This window comes from Sinohyriopsis cumingii, chromosome 6 (genome assembly GCF_028554795.1).
Source record: "Sinohyriopsis cumingii isolate HCF-2022 chromosome 6, ASM2855479v2, whole genome shotgun sequence".
NCBI classification, from domain to species: Eukaryota; Metazoa; Mollusca; class Bivalvia; order Unionida; family Unionidae; genus Sinohyriopsis; species Sinohyriopsis cumingii.
Genome location: NC_142966.1, coordinates 78911116 through 78926868, shown reverse-complemented (window position 1 = coordinate 78926868; position 15753 = coordinate 78911116). Strand labels below are relative to the sequence as shown.

Sequence of the window (15753 nt, the reverse complement as noted above, 5' to 3'; positions counted from 1 at the left end):
TTAAGACGTCTGCGAAGGTAATGTTACTTACAAGCAACTAAAACGGAAAAATTTGACTTTCCCATGTGGTCTTTATCTGAACTATATTTTTCTGAAATAATTTTAGGAGAATTATATTTAATGAATTTATCCAACAATAGCTTAGTAGTTCATTTCGGGTCGAAAATATCTTTCACGTATTGTGTCATTTTCCTATGATATATTTAAAGCATATATGTCGAACCATAAAAATGCACAATTTATTTTCGGTTCCCTATTCTATTTTTGTATTTAGTTATTAATTGATACCTTCTTAGGAATACATGCGCTAAAATGTTATTTAGGTTACCACCATCGTATATGTCTCATCTCCATCTCTCATGCTTTCTCATGAGTAACAGCGTGATTGAAACAGTCATTCATTTTATTGACATACAGAATAAAATATCAGTGTCAGATGTTACAATAAATGGTGATTCAGTGATACAATAATTTTATTATTAATAATCCTGTGTAAAGACGACACATATCACATCACAACTCAGCTTGATCAGTCATTATCAATATCGTAGCATTCAAAAGGAATATTTAATACTGGAACAAAAAATATTTTAAAATCTTTTTCGAAATTCTTTCTCGGAACACCAATATAACATTTTGCATTACTACTGTTTTGGACTGAGCGTAGTGTTTGTCTCTCCTGCGACGATGGAAAGCATCTTCTTCCTGCAACAGGCACAGCCCCATGATAAGCTATTTGTATGTCCTCCGTACAAGATACATTAAATAAACTGCACCGGGGGTATCCTATTATTGCCAGTAAGGCATGGTTACTGTTCCTGTTCATTCAATTTAAAGTTGCACTCTGAAGACAATCCAACACGTTTTAGTTAATTGTTTTCTAAGTGTGACGGAACAACATATTACACGTCTTAATTTTTCACGTTCACTAGCTAATTTCATGAAAAATGTAGATTGTCTGAACATATTACATAGATGAATTTTTCTTACAATTTAAATAGGCACTCTTCAATCCCGTTTTTGAACCGTCAAAGGTCTAATTACGCAGTCTCGTACGAATCTAGTTTGCGTCCATTGCTCACACACCTTACCGATTTTATTGCGTGCTCTTTGTATGTATTCTACTCTGCTATAGCAGTGGACAGGGTGATATCTGTGAATCCAAATGCGATCTACTCGAAGATTCACTTTGTAATGAACCATTTTTACGATTGATGCAACAAAGCCTTTTTTCAAAACTACATCCATCGTAAATATTTGATCTTGTTCGTCTTCCACGATATTTACTACAATACCAGAATCCATAAAGGGTCCGAATGATTTTATCTCAACAATATCACCTATAAGAATTTCCTCTCTAATTCTAACTTCAACTATTTCAATTAGAAGAGAACTCCGTACATTAATGTCGGAGCTGGCACCAGTTTCTTTCTGAGACTTTCTCGGCGCCATATGTCCATGTTCCTTGACTTTGGCCCAGTGGCAAAAATGATGGGATCTATTTGAGAACCAGTTATATTTCTTCTCTCCTATTCTTTTCCGTGCTCGCGCTACAACCTCTTTCAACGGGTGCGTTTGAAAATGTATGTAATCTATGGACATTACATTATGCCTAGTCAGATCTAATTTGAAACAATGTTCCTTTATCTTTCCTGAGTGAAATAACGATGGAGCATCATAAAAAATGCCACTAACGTTTCCTCGTGTTTTCTTCCTGAGAATTGTTCTACCGGAGGGAATGTTTGAGACGATAATGTTGTAGCTTGAACCCTCATAATTCAGAGAAATTACTTCTCCAATTTTTATATCAGATATTCTTTTGATTCCAAGCTTTAAATCCGGATAAGGGTTTTTATGTATTTTTCTTATTAATTTGATTATGCTATGTATTGTTGCGTAGAACATTAGTGCAGATATCGAAGTGGTGATGTCGTCTGTATACCGAAAGTAGAATTTCAATAGTATCACTATGGAAAGGGTTAAAACAAATCTTGCCCACAAATCAATCAAACGCATCTTTAAGCAAGAGTAACATATAATTCTCTCAATTAAATATCTTTCAATGAAATATATATTTCTATACGAAAAGTAATACACACTACATAGAAATAATAATAACAAAATAACTTCAGCAAGTTTTATAAAATTTTTGTCTGGTTTGGTACTAGTCGTTTTAACGATCAATAACGCACAACTTATCAGAATAATAACCAGATTCCTCACAAAACTTTTACAGAAATTAACTTGCCTACTTTCTCTAACTCCAATTACACACCATGTGGCAAGATGTTCGCAGTTGCAAGTGACGATATTGTACGTGGACTCATTCGCCTCTTTCGATTTTGCTCGTCTGACGACTTCGGCAGATATATATTTTCTTTCTTTGTATTTTCGTATATAGATTTCATGGCTGATCAAGTTGTAAGAATCAGTGTTCTCTGTTACTTCATACTTAGTGTCCCCATCAGTCGACCAGAAATGTATTAAAACCAGGTCTGCGCTAAAATCTGATCGTCTCTTGACCTCTTTAATGATAGCATGATGCTTATACCATTTCTTTTGTGTCCCTTTTTTCTCGATGTGCCTTAGCCCTCTCTCACCAGAAAATGTAATATGCTGCCCCATTTTTAACATGTGCATGTTTTCAACTCTAATTTCCTGGCAGCAATACAAACAGCTTCTCATCGACATCTTAGAAAGAAACAGTGATACAAGTATAGGTTCTTTCATTGATATCAGACTAATTTTTAAATTGAAAACGCATATGCTTAATTTGACTGAAAACTAGCTTTTCTTCAGACTGTGCTTTTAAAACTTTTCCTTCCAATTCATAATAGCTTTTTAAAATCCTTTTTCAATTATCTTCGTCAACAAAGGTTTTGCTGAATGTTGAACTGTCTGAAAGGAAAATAAAAAGCATAAGCATTCTATTATTCCGCCTTAACAGAAGCGTTCTATAGTGGTGTGTGTGTGTGTGTGTGTGTGTGTGTGTGTGTAACTTAAACTTCAAGGAAATATTTTTTATTGTTAACATGAAGAAATGCTATTTATGCGTAATAATTACCTTTACACACACAATTGTTGCATTTACACACATAATTATTGTAATTATTGCCTTTACACACATAATTATTGTATGTAATTAATGCCTTTACACACAATCCATTGATAAATATGTTTTCTTTAGCATGTCTGATTATATTAAAACATATTCCCTCTCGTTTCGTAATATACATTTATTAAAATTAAATGACCGTTATTTTTTCTCCAGAGCTCAGAATACGGATGGGAAATTGTGACTTAAGATTTATATTTTCAAAGTAATTTTAACACCATTCTTGGTTTATAAGTGTATTCCCTCCGTCTTTCATTTATTGAATAAATTGGTAATACAGCCACTAAAGGTTCTATTCTTAAAACTTTAAAAAACACTTCCTTAACGTCGAACTAGCAATCGATAAACTTTAAAAAATATCTGACTTCTTTCACAGATTAGCTCCTTGTCAAAAATTGTTGCAACTTGTATTTCAAATGTGGGCAAAACGTTTGAATCTGTCATTTATACAAGAAATTTATATGCATGCACGTGTGAAATTTTCCCGTCGCAAAGTGTGTGGGCTTTTCTTAAACTCAAAGACAATGTAAGGTGTTTCATTATATAAACTGCAATGTCCATATGTCCAGGTATGATTAACAGGCCTGTCGTGATATTTATTTATGTAATGATTCCGTCAATTTTCACCATCAGCCTTTATTTCCCTGAAGCATACACACATTATTCCTTTCCTAAAATTAAGACAACGTTTGTCTTTATATTTGCCCTTTCGACTGGTACATGTTATGCTGCCACTGGATTCAAAAACGTTTTTATTTCGTCCTCTTTCTTACATAAAGTAAAAACACCTTAAAGACATAGTCATGTTGAGTCGAGTATAACTTTGGTCAAAGTCGTGTTAGTGGCTCCGGTTACAATTTGATATTAACAGAAAGACATTCCATTTCCATGTCTACCATTCAATGGTTAATTTAGAGACTGGGTAGCATTGGTAAAGTGTTGCAAAGACATGTAGCCTTACATTTATTTATTCCCTTTGTGGACTAGAAATATTTAGCCAGGGTAATACTAAATTCAATATTCCGAGATAAAACAAGCCCATACAATGGAAAATTACCTGTGAATATATGAAAGTCAAAAGAATTAGAATTTAGATGTGAAAGACCAAAACTATATAAACATATTGGCGAGAATTTGAATAGTATCTCAGTTTCTGAGAGAACTGTATGACCCTGAAAAGGACCGTTGAGGCTGTTAACCAAAGATGGTTAAAACGGGTGGCACTGCTTACATAGACCAATACACGCTTGAGGTGTTATTGCCTTTTGATGTAAACTCTTCTCTACCAGATTGCTATGTATGTGATCTTGGCGATGGTGAACGTTGACTTCACATATATAACGTAGACAGGATCAAACTGTATGCTTTAAATGATACCATGTTGGTGAACATCTTCACCTTTCATGAGAATAGGTGATACAAGAGGAAAACGCATCTATCTTTATAGTCTGCATGCTGATCTAAAATGATTTGGAGGATCTACCAGTCAAAAAGCGTCTGATGTAATTCAGTCATGGTGTGTTTTCTTTCTTCCAGTCAGAATACTCATGAGATATGCTACGATTTCCAGATGCAGAAAGGTGTGAATACGGTATATCATGGCTGAAATGAAGACGTTTTGTTTGTTTGCGCCTGCAGTGGATACTTTTTTATACTCTGAATAATCGTATGAACACTGCTACTCTAGCAAGTATTCTTCCAGAGAAAGATGGCATTAATTTCGATTTGGATTTTTGAAATGTCGTATCTTCGTAATCATTTAAGCCGCTACTAACTTTACCTTCTGCTCCATTACTGCTATTCTATGATGAATTTAAATACAAACAGAAGAGTTACTGACATTTTACAACGCCATAAAAGAATTAAAAGAGACATTGGTTCAATAGCAATATGGCCAGGCTAAGAGAAAGCAAAACGAGAAGAATCCTTTGAAAACTGTCAGTCGGTATCAGGACATTTTGGCGGAGCTCAGTATCTGAGAGACATTTATGAAACGTCCTGAGCCAAACCTAGAAGAAAGAGATCTTCGCGATCCAAGAATTCTAAAGTTTCGATGACTACAACAGGAACGGCATTAATCAATGTTACTGGAGCAGCAATAGGAATTTGACTTTGGTATCGTTAAATCAATTTCAGCTGATGTCGAGTTTATAGTGGTTTGTTGACGGTGGTGTTTCGTTGTTTGCTTTTAAAACCAAACGGCTATCCAGTATACTTAGAAAAAGAGATACTACTCGCCCATGCCAAATAATAAACAAATATTCCATAACAAAATGTGTGTGTGTGTATGTGTGTGCATTTTTCGTATTTCATTAACCTGCTGATTCTTGGTGGAAAATTTATCACGAGTTCATGTAAAGACACGCCAGCCATAAACTAGGTGTGTAAAAAAATGCCGTGATTAGTGGAGATAAAGACTTCTCTACCCTTCTGTGAAGAAGACAAATGTCGCGCGCATCTGCTTTTCATACGTGGCTGTGGCTAGGTGGATACACCAACAGTTTTACGATTGGATATAAGTAGTATGATGGGACGGTCTAGGGACTACGGGAGTTCCATGTTAAAAAGGTAATATCCACTCTGGGGACTACGTAAATTTAACATGGGAAGCAATATCCACTCTGGGGACTATGTAAATTTAACATGGGAAAAAAAAGACATCCACTCTGGGGACAAAGGAATTTAACATTGGAGAAAGGTAATATCCATTCTAGGGACAAAGCCATTTAAAACAATGGAAAAAAAATATCCATTCTAGGCACAAAGGCAATTGAACAATGGGAGAAAAAAAAATAATAATAATATCCATTCTAGAGACAAAGGCAATTGAACATGGGATTTTTTTTTTGTTTTTTTTTTTAAATTAAAAAAATAAAAAATAAAAATAAAAATAAAAAAATAAAAAAGGGGGTAGGCAATGGAAAGTCATTCTCTTTTCGAGAAATGTGGGTGGCCCTGAAAAGGGCCTTTGGGTTTCTTCTGCTTCTAATTTCTTCTATTTCTCCACCAACTTCTTATTTTCTCTCCTACACTCTTTCTCTTCTTTTCTTTCTTTTCTTCCTTTTTTCTCTTCTTTCTTCTTCTCCTCCTGTTCTTTCTTCCTCTTCTCATTTTCTTCTTCTTTTTCAATTTTTTCATTCCTTGCTCTTATCCTTATCCTTTCCTCTTCATCCTCCTTCTCCTCCTTTATTTCTTTCATCACATCACTTATCATGTCCTCTTCACTCGATGGGGACTATAAGAATAGTGTTCTTCGTTTAGTCTCACTAGCATTTGTTCCATCATGCCCAAATTGTCCAGGACGTCTTGCAATGTTTGCAATTTATCGAGGTGGTTTGAAGCCATCTTCTCTGTAGAATGGTTTGAACGACAAATACTGTGGGTTCTTTTACGAAAAGCGCGGACGTGATGGAAAACATCCCCAAGACATAAAATTGATATTACCTAGATCATGACCAAACAACGCGCGGACGTGAAGGAAAACATCCCCCTACTTTTCTCATTTCGTATAATATACTATCCACATAAGTGAACCAGCAATAAACTAACCCCAAATCTACTATTCACACACGCCAAGCACTAAAATGAAACCCAAATCTACTATCCACACAAACATACGTGAGCGCTTACAAACAAACACACACACACACACACACACACACACACACACACACACACACACACACACACACACACACACACACATACCCTCACACTAGGAAAAAAAAGAGTCAGTGTTCATATTCACACTACTCTACCTACACACATTTGCAAATCGATTGTTATTTCTTTTCTAGAGTATTGGGTAGCCCTGAAAAGGACTGTTGGTTTTTGAACTCCAGATGCACCTATCTAATGCTGGCACCTTCCTGGCCTGGCACCACACACACATCTTCTTCCCCAGTCTCCTTTTACCTTTTTTCTTGGGAGTGCAGAGGCGGGATAAGTGGCTTCACAATCCCAATTTTCTGTCTCTGGGATTCTGAAATTTCTTCTCTCCTTTCCTCCTCTTCTTTTTTTCTTCTTTCCTCCTCCTCTTTCATCCTTCCCTCTTCGACAATGGCCTCCGCGGCCAGTTCATTCAACAGGCGCCTGGCATATTCCAGGTGCATCTGGAGTTCTAGAAGCTTTACAATTCTGGTATTCATTCTCTTGATCAATCAACAAGGGTAGCTAGACTGCCCAGCGAGTTTCAATTTATAGTAAAAGCGCGGACGTGAAGGAAAACATCCCCTAAAACAAAATTGATCTTACCTAGATCATAACCAAACAACGCGCGGACCTAAAAGAAACACTCACTCACTTTTTTATACTACCCATTACTATTCTAAAAAAATTTTCATTAATCACTTCAATATACTATCCACATACGCAAAGCAATAAAACCCCCAATCTACTCTCCCCCACACCTCAAACAGCCAAAAACATGATCTTAATCTACTATCCACACAAACGTACCTGAGCACTTACAAACACATACACTCACACTATAAAAAAGAGTCAGTGTTTATATTCACACTACTCTACCTACACACATTCGCAAATCGATTGTTATTTCTTTTCTAGAGTATTCGGTAGCCCTGAAAAGGGCTGTTTTTTTTGTTTGCTATGGCAATCTTTTAGTTTCTAAGAATGCGACGTCCTCTGAGGATAGACTTTCTGACGAAAGGTCTGCTTCTTCGGAAAAAGAAGAAGAACTCTTTGGTGTCGATACGACAATCGACAAAGCCTCTGTCAGGTTCAGGTTCCTGCTGCTGCTGCTGCTGCTGCTGCTGTTGTTGTTGTTGTTGTTGCTGTTGCTGCTGTCTCTGAAGTCTGTACTTCTCTGTCCATTCTTCTTTTTCTCTGTTCACTTCTTCTCTGAAGAGCTCTTCTATCAGGTCTTCAATGACATTTAACATTCTCACATTCTCTATCTCTTCTGGCTTCGGTATCAGACTGTGTCTGACCCTATACAAATTCACGTAGGCTTCGTTTAGCTTAGCTAGTCTGGAGCACATCTTCGTAGGAGGATGAGTCGACAATGGATGGTTTGACTGGAAACTACCCCGGTTCTTCAAATCAAAGCGCGGACGTGAAGGAAAACATCCCTCCACGGTTTTTCGAGCCGCAACGTTCAATGAGTGTCATGAGAGGGATAGTAAGAAGTCAAAGAGCATGAATCAACATTCTTATAGCCAAACAAACCACAAAAGCATTTTTTTCAAAACACATTTTTTATTCAAAAATCACTTAACACTAACCAACAACTCCAACATTTTTTAACAATAATCCAACCATATAACATCAAACATTTTTTAAAAATGACGAACATTTTTTTCAATTCACAGTCTACTTTAAACAGGGTTGACAACGTTGTGAATGAAATTGTGATTTCCACTGTTGGAAATCATTAGGCCATTGATGAACACTACGTTTCCTAGCTTGAGACAAAAGATAAGCATGCTGGTCACAAAACCATCGATCTACTTTCACATCGTTTCTAGAAGAAGAACGAGGATCAAAATGAGTCACTAAATGTTCTAAGGAATAGCCCAGGCTGTGATGATGCAGAAAATACACACAATATTGTCCACACACCAAGGAATATGTGCCTTGTAATTTCACATTATTGAATCGGGTGGTCTAAGCATTTCTTCTCATAAAGTCAATGATATCGTCTTCCAAAGGGGCAATCCGTACGAATCAAAATATTCCACACATCCTTCGTGAGGAAAGTAAACGGCTACCCAGTGGGTTCCTGGTAGATGACTGTCGTCCATGTTGATCAAGTAAGCCAGATGGTCTTGAGGTTTGCGATGAGGGAGTTCATCTTTAGCACAGACGACAGGATTCCAAGAAGCCGTGTACAAACTGTGGTTCAAAAGGTAATAAAGTTCCCAGGTATCCATGTTTTGTGTGTGTTTTTTTTCTTCTTCTTCACAGATAATAATAAGTCATCAATTCGATCCTGAATTTTTGCTTGAAAATGTCTGACAAATAACGGTTTCTTCGCTTCGTCTCCTCACTCTGATTCAGGAGAGATTCGATACGATAGATCTCTTGAGTGGTTAATGGTGGACAAGAATGTTCACGCAAGTCTTTATACCACTGATGCAACACGACTTCATCCGAGATGAGACTCCAAGCTTCGTCCAGATACTCGTCCAATTTTTCTTCTTGACTCAACATCAGGCATTTGTCTTGTTGAATTTGACTGGGATGATCGTTTTGACATCCATAGCAATTTTTCTTGATCAATTCCGTCATTTTTTCGACCAAGTGTTTGGCAAAACAGGAGACTAAATGGGCTTCTTGTTCTGGCCATCTTGACTTCATCATGATCACTTCTTCTTCTTCCACAGTCTCCTCACATTTCATGTCCAACGTTTCTCCACTAGGTAAAGAGGGATAACAGTCTTCCATGGCTTCTAATAATCTAGAATGACTTCTCTCAAACTGTTGATTTCTATGGTATTATCGAATTCTGCATACAGGATGACGTTCACTGTCGCTGGCAGTGGTTCTTTAAACTGAAGTTCCACAGGAATCTGGCCAGATTTTATAGGGTGGAAATGTCCCTCGTCGCTGCCTTGGTCTGGAGTGAAATCGAAAGCCCACAAAGCATAGCCTCCTGCGTAATCTTCGTACGTAATACCGTAACTGGTGTTGGTTCCTAACTGACCGGTGGCTTCGTACAGGGACAAGTACGATCTCAAGTAATTTTTGTTGGTAAAGTCAGGTTCGAAAGGTCGGGTACACAAGGTCTTGCCATCGCGACTGACTTCGATTTTCTTCACGTCGAAGGGTTGAAAGTGGAAAGGATTTTTTTCGGCAGCTCCGTTGAAGGCTGCATTCTCGACCATACCAAGGATTAAACGTTTGGGTAACTGTCCTTGAAACAGATGATCTTCGATCATGGATCGCAGTCCAGTAGAAATGGTGAAAGTGTTCACTTCCACACGTCGTATGGGATACTTGGCGGTCGTTCTGCTCAACGTCTGACTGATGTCGTTTCCCACTTTAGGTAACACTTCCACGCGTCGTACGTAGAGTCTGGCTTCATGGATTTTGGATTTGGAATTGTCAGCAGTTTCATCAACCAATAAATGGAAAGCGGTACTGCTACGATTCAGTCTCAGGCGGACATCCACCCCGTTCAGCAAATATTTTTCTTGCAACCACATGTCCAAATGCAAACGATCCATCAGTTCTAAACTCCTTCCATTTAATATTGTTTTTCTTCGTTCTAGAAATCCCTCATTGTGGTCTTTCTTTGTATCAATTTCAGTTTTGTCAAACTCGCCCGCATCGTCAGGTTCCCATAGCTCGCAGGCATTGAGATGGGTGTTCAAGGCGTCTATTCCGTACGCCAAGAGATTTTCCAGGTACGTTCGATAAGGGTAAGTATCCATGCTGCTACTGACCAGTTTGTTATTCAAGTACAAGTCCACTCCACTAAACAAGGAATGCATGAAATTGTTGACGGGAGCTACTGGCTCAGTGTCTATATCACCTCCATCCTTATATTGAACTTTGACTTTCAAGTACAAGTAACTGCTATTCAGATCGATGTAATCTTCGGGCTGTCCTTTGATTTCAAACTCGATGGGAGCGGAATCGGTCAAAGAGGAGACGGGGTGAAATTCCACCCATTGGGATTCTTGCATGGTCATCATGGTGGGTGGCATGGCAAACAGATCCAGTTCCGACTTGGAACAAGCGCAAGATTCTCGGTGCATCATTTTTTTGTTGCTGTGTCTCAATAATCGAAAACGTCTAAGTCTCGAACGGTTCTTCTTTCCTTGGCCTTTCTCGCTTTAGACGTGTGAAGTCTGGTGAAAGGGTGTTTCTTTGTCGTCTCTTTCTGCCCTGTCCTTGCTGAATGCCTGACTCGGTAGCGTGCAGGGCATCTATAGGTGTGTCTCGGCGACCCAAAAGGTCTTTGCCCGTTTGCAGGAAGACATTTTTGCCTGCCCTCATGAAGGCTTCTTTGGGGTTTTGTTTGTCGATGATGACATTTTGGAGAAATTCTTTGCCTTGCGTCAGTGCCGCATCTTTCAAGGCGTGCAATCCGCGTGTCACCATCGGTTTCAACACCGGAGCCACCGAACGAAAGGCCGATTTTAACATATCTCCTAAACCGTGTCCTCGCTGTCGAGCAACCCCTCGGTACACTGGATACATGACTTACGAGTCGTGAGAGAACCGTTTTCGAAAATGGAGTTTCACCGTGACTTTTCCTTTGGTGAATGGAATATTTTGTCCCAGATCTCCTTTTATAGCAATGTTGACCGTGTCCAAATACGACTTGCTGACAGGCAAATAGTGAGGATGTACAAATTCCCGGTGGACGTGATAGGTGTTTCCACCTTCCTGGTCACTGGTCGTGGTACTATCCACTTTGAAAGGAATGACACGCAGTAACGGTACGGAGGTGTGTCCCACCACGTTGTACTCCACCACATCGGAGTACACAAAGATCACATTCAGTCCTTGGTTCAGTTCTACCGGGTTTCCAAAGGTTTTGTAAAAATCCATATTACTGTTGATCTTGGGGCTCCAATTGTTTGCGACCATTCCTGCATGTCCACCCAAAATTTCAAACAAACTACCATTGAACCTGAGGGACAACATTTGGGTTTCCTGAAATTTGATCATGAGACGACGAGCCACTTTATGGTACTCCAGGGTAACACTTTTTTTGATTTTGTTCAGGGCTTTGCCAAAGGCTAACTCCAACCTTGAAGCAATGGTATCCACCAAATGTTGGCCACTAAAATAAAACCCTGCCGGAATTTTGAAGGTGTAGATAGTGAAGGCTGAATTGCTGGCTGGTCTTGTCATCCCTGAAAACACGATTTCATTCATGGTGTCTTGCAATTATTTTTTCATGATTTCGACCTCAAAAACGTTTTGCTTTTCGGTGATGTTTTGGATTTGTGTAGGGTGAATCATTTCCACTAAAGCCACTTCCCAATCGGCTTCGTGATCTAATGGGATGGCCTGAGGTAATGTGGCCGTGTAACAGCACAACGTGTTGTGGGGAAACACCTCCATGGAACTGTCACTGGGTAAGGTTAAGTAAAATTGGCTTTGGTGACTCATAATTCCAGAGGCGTGTCTCCGCCCAAAATGGGGTCGTTGTTGTTGTTATTGGAGTGGTGACTGGCACTGGCACTGGACACAAGGTTACCCTGGTTCCCGTTGGAAGAGAATTTCAGGGAGGGATTGGGAAGCAGGTAACCGAGGCAACTGCTCAAAAAAATGGTCCACAATTGTTTGTCTCCTTGTTGCAAACTCAAATTGGCGATGGCTGCCCCGATGACACAATACACCACGAAGATTTGGCAGAAAAAGACGATTTGCGTTTTAGGCACACGTTCTCCGCACCACACCCACAAAGGTTGTTTTTTGTAAATCTTCCACAAAAGAACTGGGTGAAGGAGTGGTCGACGTAGCTGCGTCTTTGTGAAAGGGCATGATGGTCACTTCTTTTTATAGTCGATGACTTCCGAAGCGTCGATCCAAGAATCAAAACTTGGTGGATATCCTTTCCAACGTACTTTGACTTCTTTGACACGTCGTTTGCCTACTTTACGGGTTCTGCGTTCGAGAATGCTTTCGATGTCGTACACGTCGTCTTCTTTTTTGGTGACACGTTGTAACTCGGGCAAATAAAACGTTCCTTTGAGCACTTCTCCGTTCATGTCTTCCAATTTATAGACGGCAGGATGACGGCCATGCACTCGTCCAGTGACACGAAACAATTCGGTCGTCCAGTTAGGTAAGTAACCTTTGTCGAAAGTGCGTTTGGTTTTGCCAATGCGCACCCAATCTCCTACGACCAACTCTCCACTTTTCTTGGGGACAGCCCTCGTCGGGGACGTACCAAACAGGCGCTCAAACACCAGCACTTCGTTGTCGGGAGTCACTTCTTGCGGGGCACGTCCAATGCTTCGATGGTAAGATTGGTTGTACACTTGCACCAGGTGCGGTAAGATGTCGATGTACTTCAGAGTGTGGTGATGCGTAAAATATTTCCACATGCGTTCTTTCAAAGTACGTTGAAAACGTTCCACGATGCTGGCTTTGGTTTCGGGATTCTCGGTGGTAAAAAAATGAATGTCACGTTTCTTTAATTCCTTTTGGAAAGCTTGGTTCAGAAATTCGGTACATTTGTCCGTTTGCCATCGGAGAGGGTGACGACCGCTTTGTTTCAACACTCGTTGCAGGGCTCGCACTAACTCGCTGCTCGATTTGGAAGTCAAGGGCACGACCCAGACAAATTTGGAAAAGACGTCGATGACACAAAACAAATATTTGTAGCCACGATTGTAGCTGGCCAAATGAGAGACATCGGCTAAATCGGCTTGCCATTGATGATCGATGCCTTCCACTCGGGTGCGACTTCTGGCAAACTTGCGTCGAATGGGTTTGTGTAAAGTGTAGGTAGCTTGTTCTTGTAACCATCGTTGCACTTGAGGTAAACGGAGACTTTTCAGTCGAGTTTTGGCAGCACGATACAATTTTTGAACTCCTGCGTAACCTGCAGGATGGGAGGGATCGTAGTAAATGCTGGCTAAGACTTTTTCCATTTTTGTGTTTGTGTGTTAATAAGTCACCCACTCTTCGGTGATGCTACTTTGGGTGGGCCGAAAGGGTGGTTTAGAAACGGATTTACGTGTCCGATGGGCTACGGGAGTAGAAGTCGAAGGTAGTGGTGGTGGAGGTAGCAATGGAATGGCTTTGGTCTTCTTTTCTTTTTTCACTTCTGGTTTCCCTTCTTTCTTTTTCACTTCTGTCGAAGGAGGAGTGGACATCATCTTTTTAACCCAAGCTTTCATTTCTTCTCGTTGGGGTGTGGGGGACGGGGTCAACAAGAATGCTGCAATCTTACTCGAATGGGAGCTGCTGACGGTGTTTGAAACACTTCTCGCATCTCTTCTTCCTCAGGTCTTCGTGGGGTAGCATCTCTGGTGACCCCTGGGGATGGTAGTAGTGGTGGTGGTGGTGGTGGTAGTGGTGGTGGTAGTGATGATGGTGCTGGACTTTTCATCAAGGTCTTAAAATCTTTCTGAGTGGGTAGAGCTGTTTCGTCTAAAGCTTTCTGGTGAAAGAGTTCCAGTCGTTGCAAGAGTTGACCGTACTTTTGCGATTTTTCTGTTTCGGACAAATCTTGCCGATCCATCAAGGACTGCAATTCGTGTTGTAACTGGGACATCTCGCTCAAATTGGGATTGGGAGGTAAATGCGGGGTGCGTTGTTCTTGCCAACGATGGTATTCCATCCATCGTTTGTAAGGCACTAAAGCTAGTTTTCGTCCTTCCATGGGGTTGTCAGGGGTCGATTCTGAGAACTTGGGACTTCCGAGGGCCTTTTTATCTTGCTCCCACCAGTCCTCCCAACATGGTTCCCAAGACTCCTTTCAGTAAGGGGCCGAACAAGAGGGGTAAAATGCCTCCACGTTGGACCAACATCTTCTTTTGACGAATGGGAATTTTCTTTTGAACCATTTGGCGAAGAACGTGACGATGTTTGCCTAAGCATTGTTTCTGGTGTTTGGACAAAGGGATCGTGCCTTTCAAGACGTTCAAACAGCATTCGCACACGTATCGATGACCTCTTTGGAGGCTGATTGAATGAGTTTTTTTCGCAGAGGTGGAGAAGCTTTGGACAGGACAGATAACATGTCCCCATGTTTGACTAAACGAGGAGGCAGTCCTTTCCTTTTCTTTCCTTGGGGCTGTTTGGAAGAGGGATGTTTTCTGGAGGGTGACATCTTTGAGTCTTCAGCACCAAAAACACTGATACCCCCGACTTGGCCACAGGCCTTTTTTATACTGGAACGCGTCGCCACTGATTCTCTTTACGTCGTATCAGTTTGAGGACAGGCATGACACGTCGTGCAGGGGTACGCAACGGACTAAATCGAGCCAGTTCTTGCTTGGACAAATCCAGTAAACTTTGTAATATGCCCGATCTTTCTTGGACTTTGATTTTGGGAAAAGGTACTTTGTGAGCAGCAGCCACTGCCACTAAATTGGAGGGTCCTGCCACTGGGGAAGTTCTTCTTGGGGTCATCAACGGAGAAGTTCTTGGTGTGATCAACGTCTCCAAGTACTCTTCAGTTCTTGGTGTCATCAACGGAGAAGTGGATGAACGTGAGGCTGCCGGAGACGCAGTCACCGCCGTGGCAGGTCGTGGTTTGCGAATGTAAGGTTGCGTCATGGCCGAAGAAGTGCCTCTCTTGCAACTAGTTTTCTTCTGTGGACTTTTCTTTTTCTGGGGACTTTTTCTCTGTTTCTTTTTCTGGGGGCTTCTTTTCTTTTTCCGGGGTGGTGGTGTCTGGCAAGAGGAGTGTCCCCCCACTGGAGAAGTTTGGACCTGGTCTTTTTCTTCTTCTTGGAGCTTCGTTTGACTTTTTTCTTGGGGAAAAGTTTGGGGGCATTAGGATCCCATCTTAAGAGAGAGCGAATGATGACCCCTCCTAGAGTACCGCTCCCTCCAGGTTTCAAAATGATTTGTTTTTTGGTTTGAGTGTCGATGAGGGGATCGGCCAGTTGGATCAAAGCGACTTTGTTTCGATCGAAAAAGCGTTTGGTTTGATGAGGAATCTGAATGATTCCTTGGAGTAATTGACGTGCTGTCACCGTGAA

The 15753-nt window shown here is 40.6% G+C and overlaps 1 protein-coding gene across 1 annotated transcript in view; it reads right to left on the bottom strand.

Moving 5' to 3' along the window:
* Positions 1-385: 385 nt before the first annotated feature.
* The window catches only part of LOC149797288 (uncharacterized), a 40167-nt gene continuing 24799 nt past the window's right edge, over positions 386-15753 (bottom strand). The window contains exon 3 of the mRNA XM_089962005.1: positions 386-2898. Within this exon, the coding sequence (XP_089818131.1) occupies positions 1009-2730 (1722 nt within the window). The 5' untranslated portion in view covers positions 2731-2898 and the 3' untranslated portion in view covers positions 386-1008. The remainder of the gene's footprint in view (positions 2899-15753) is intronic.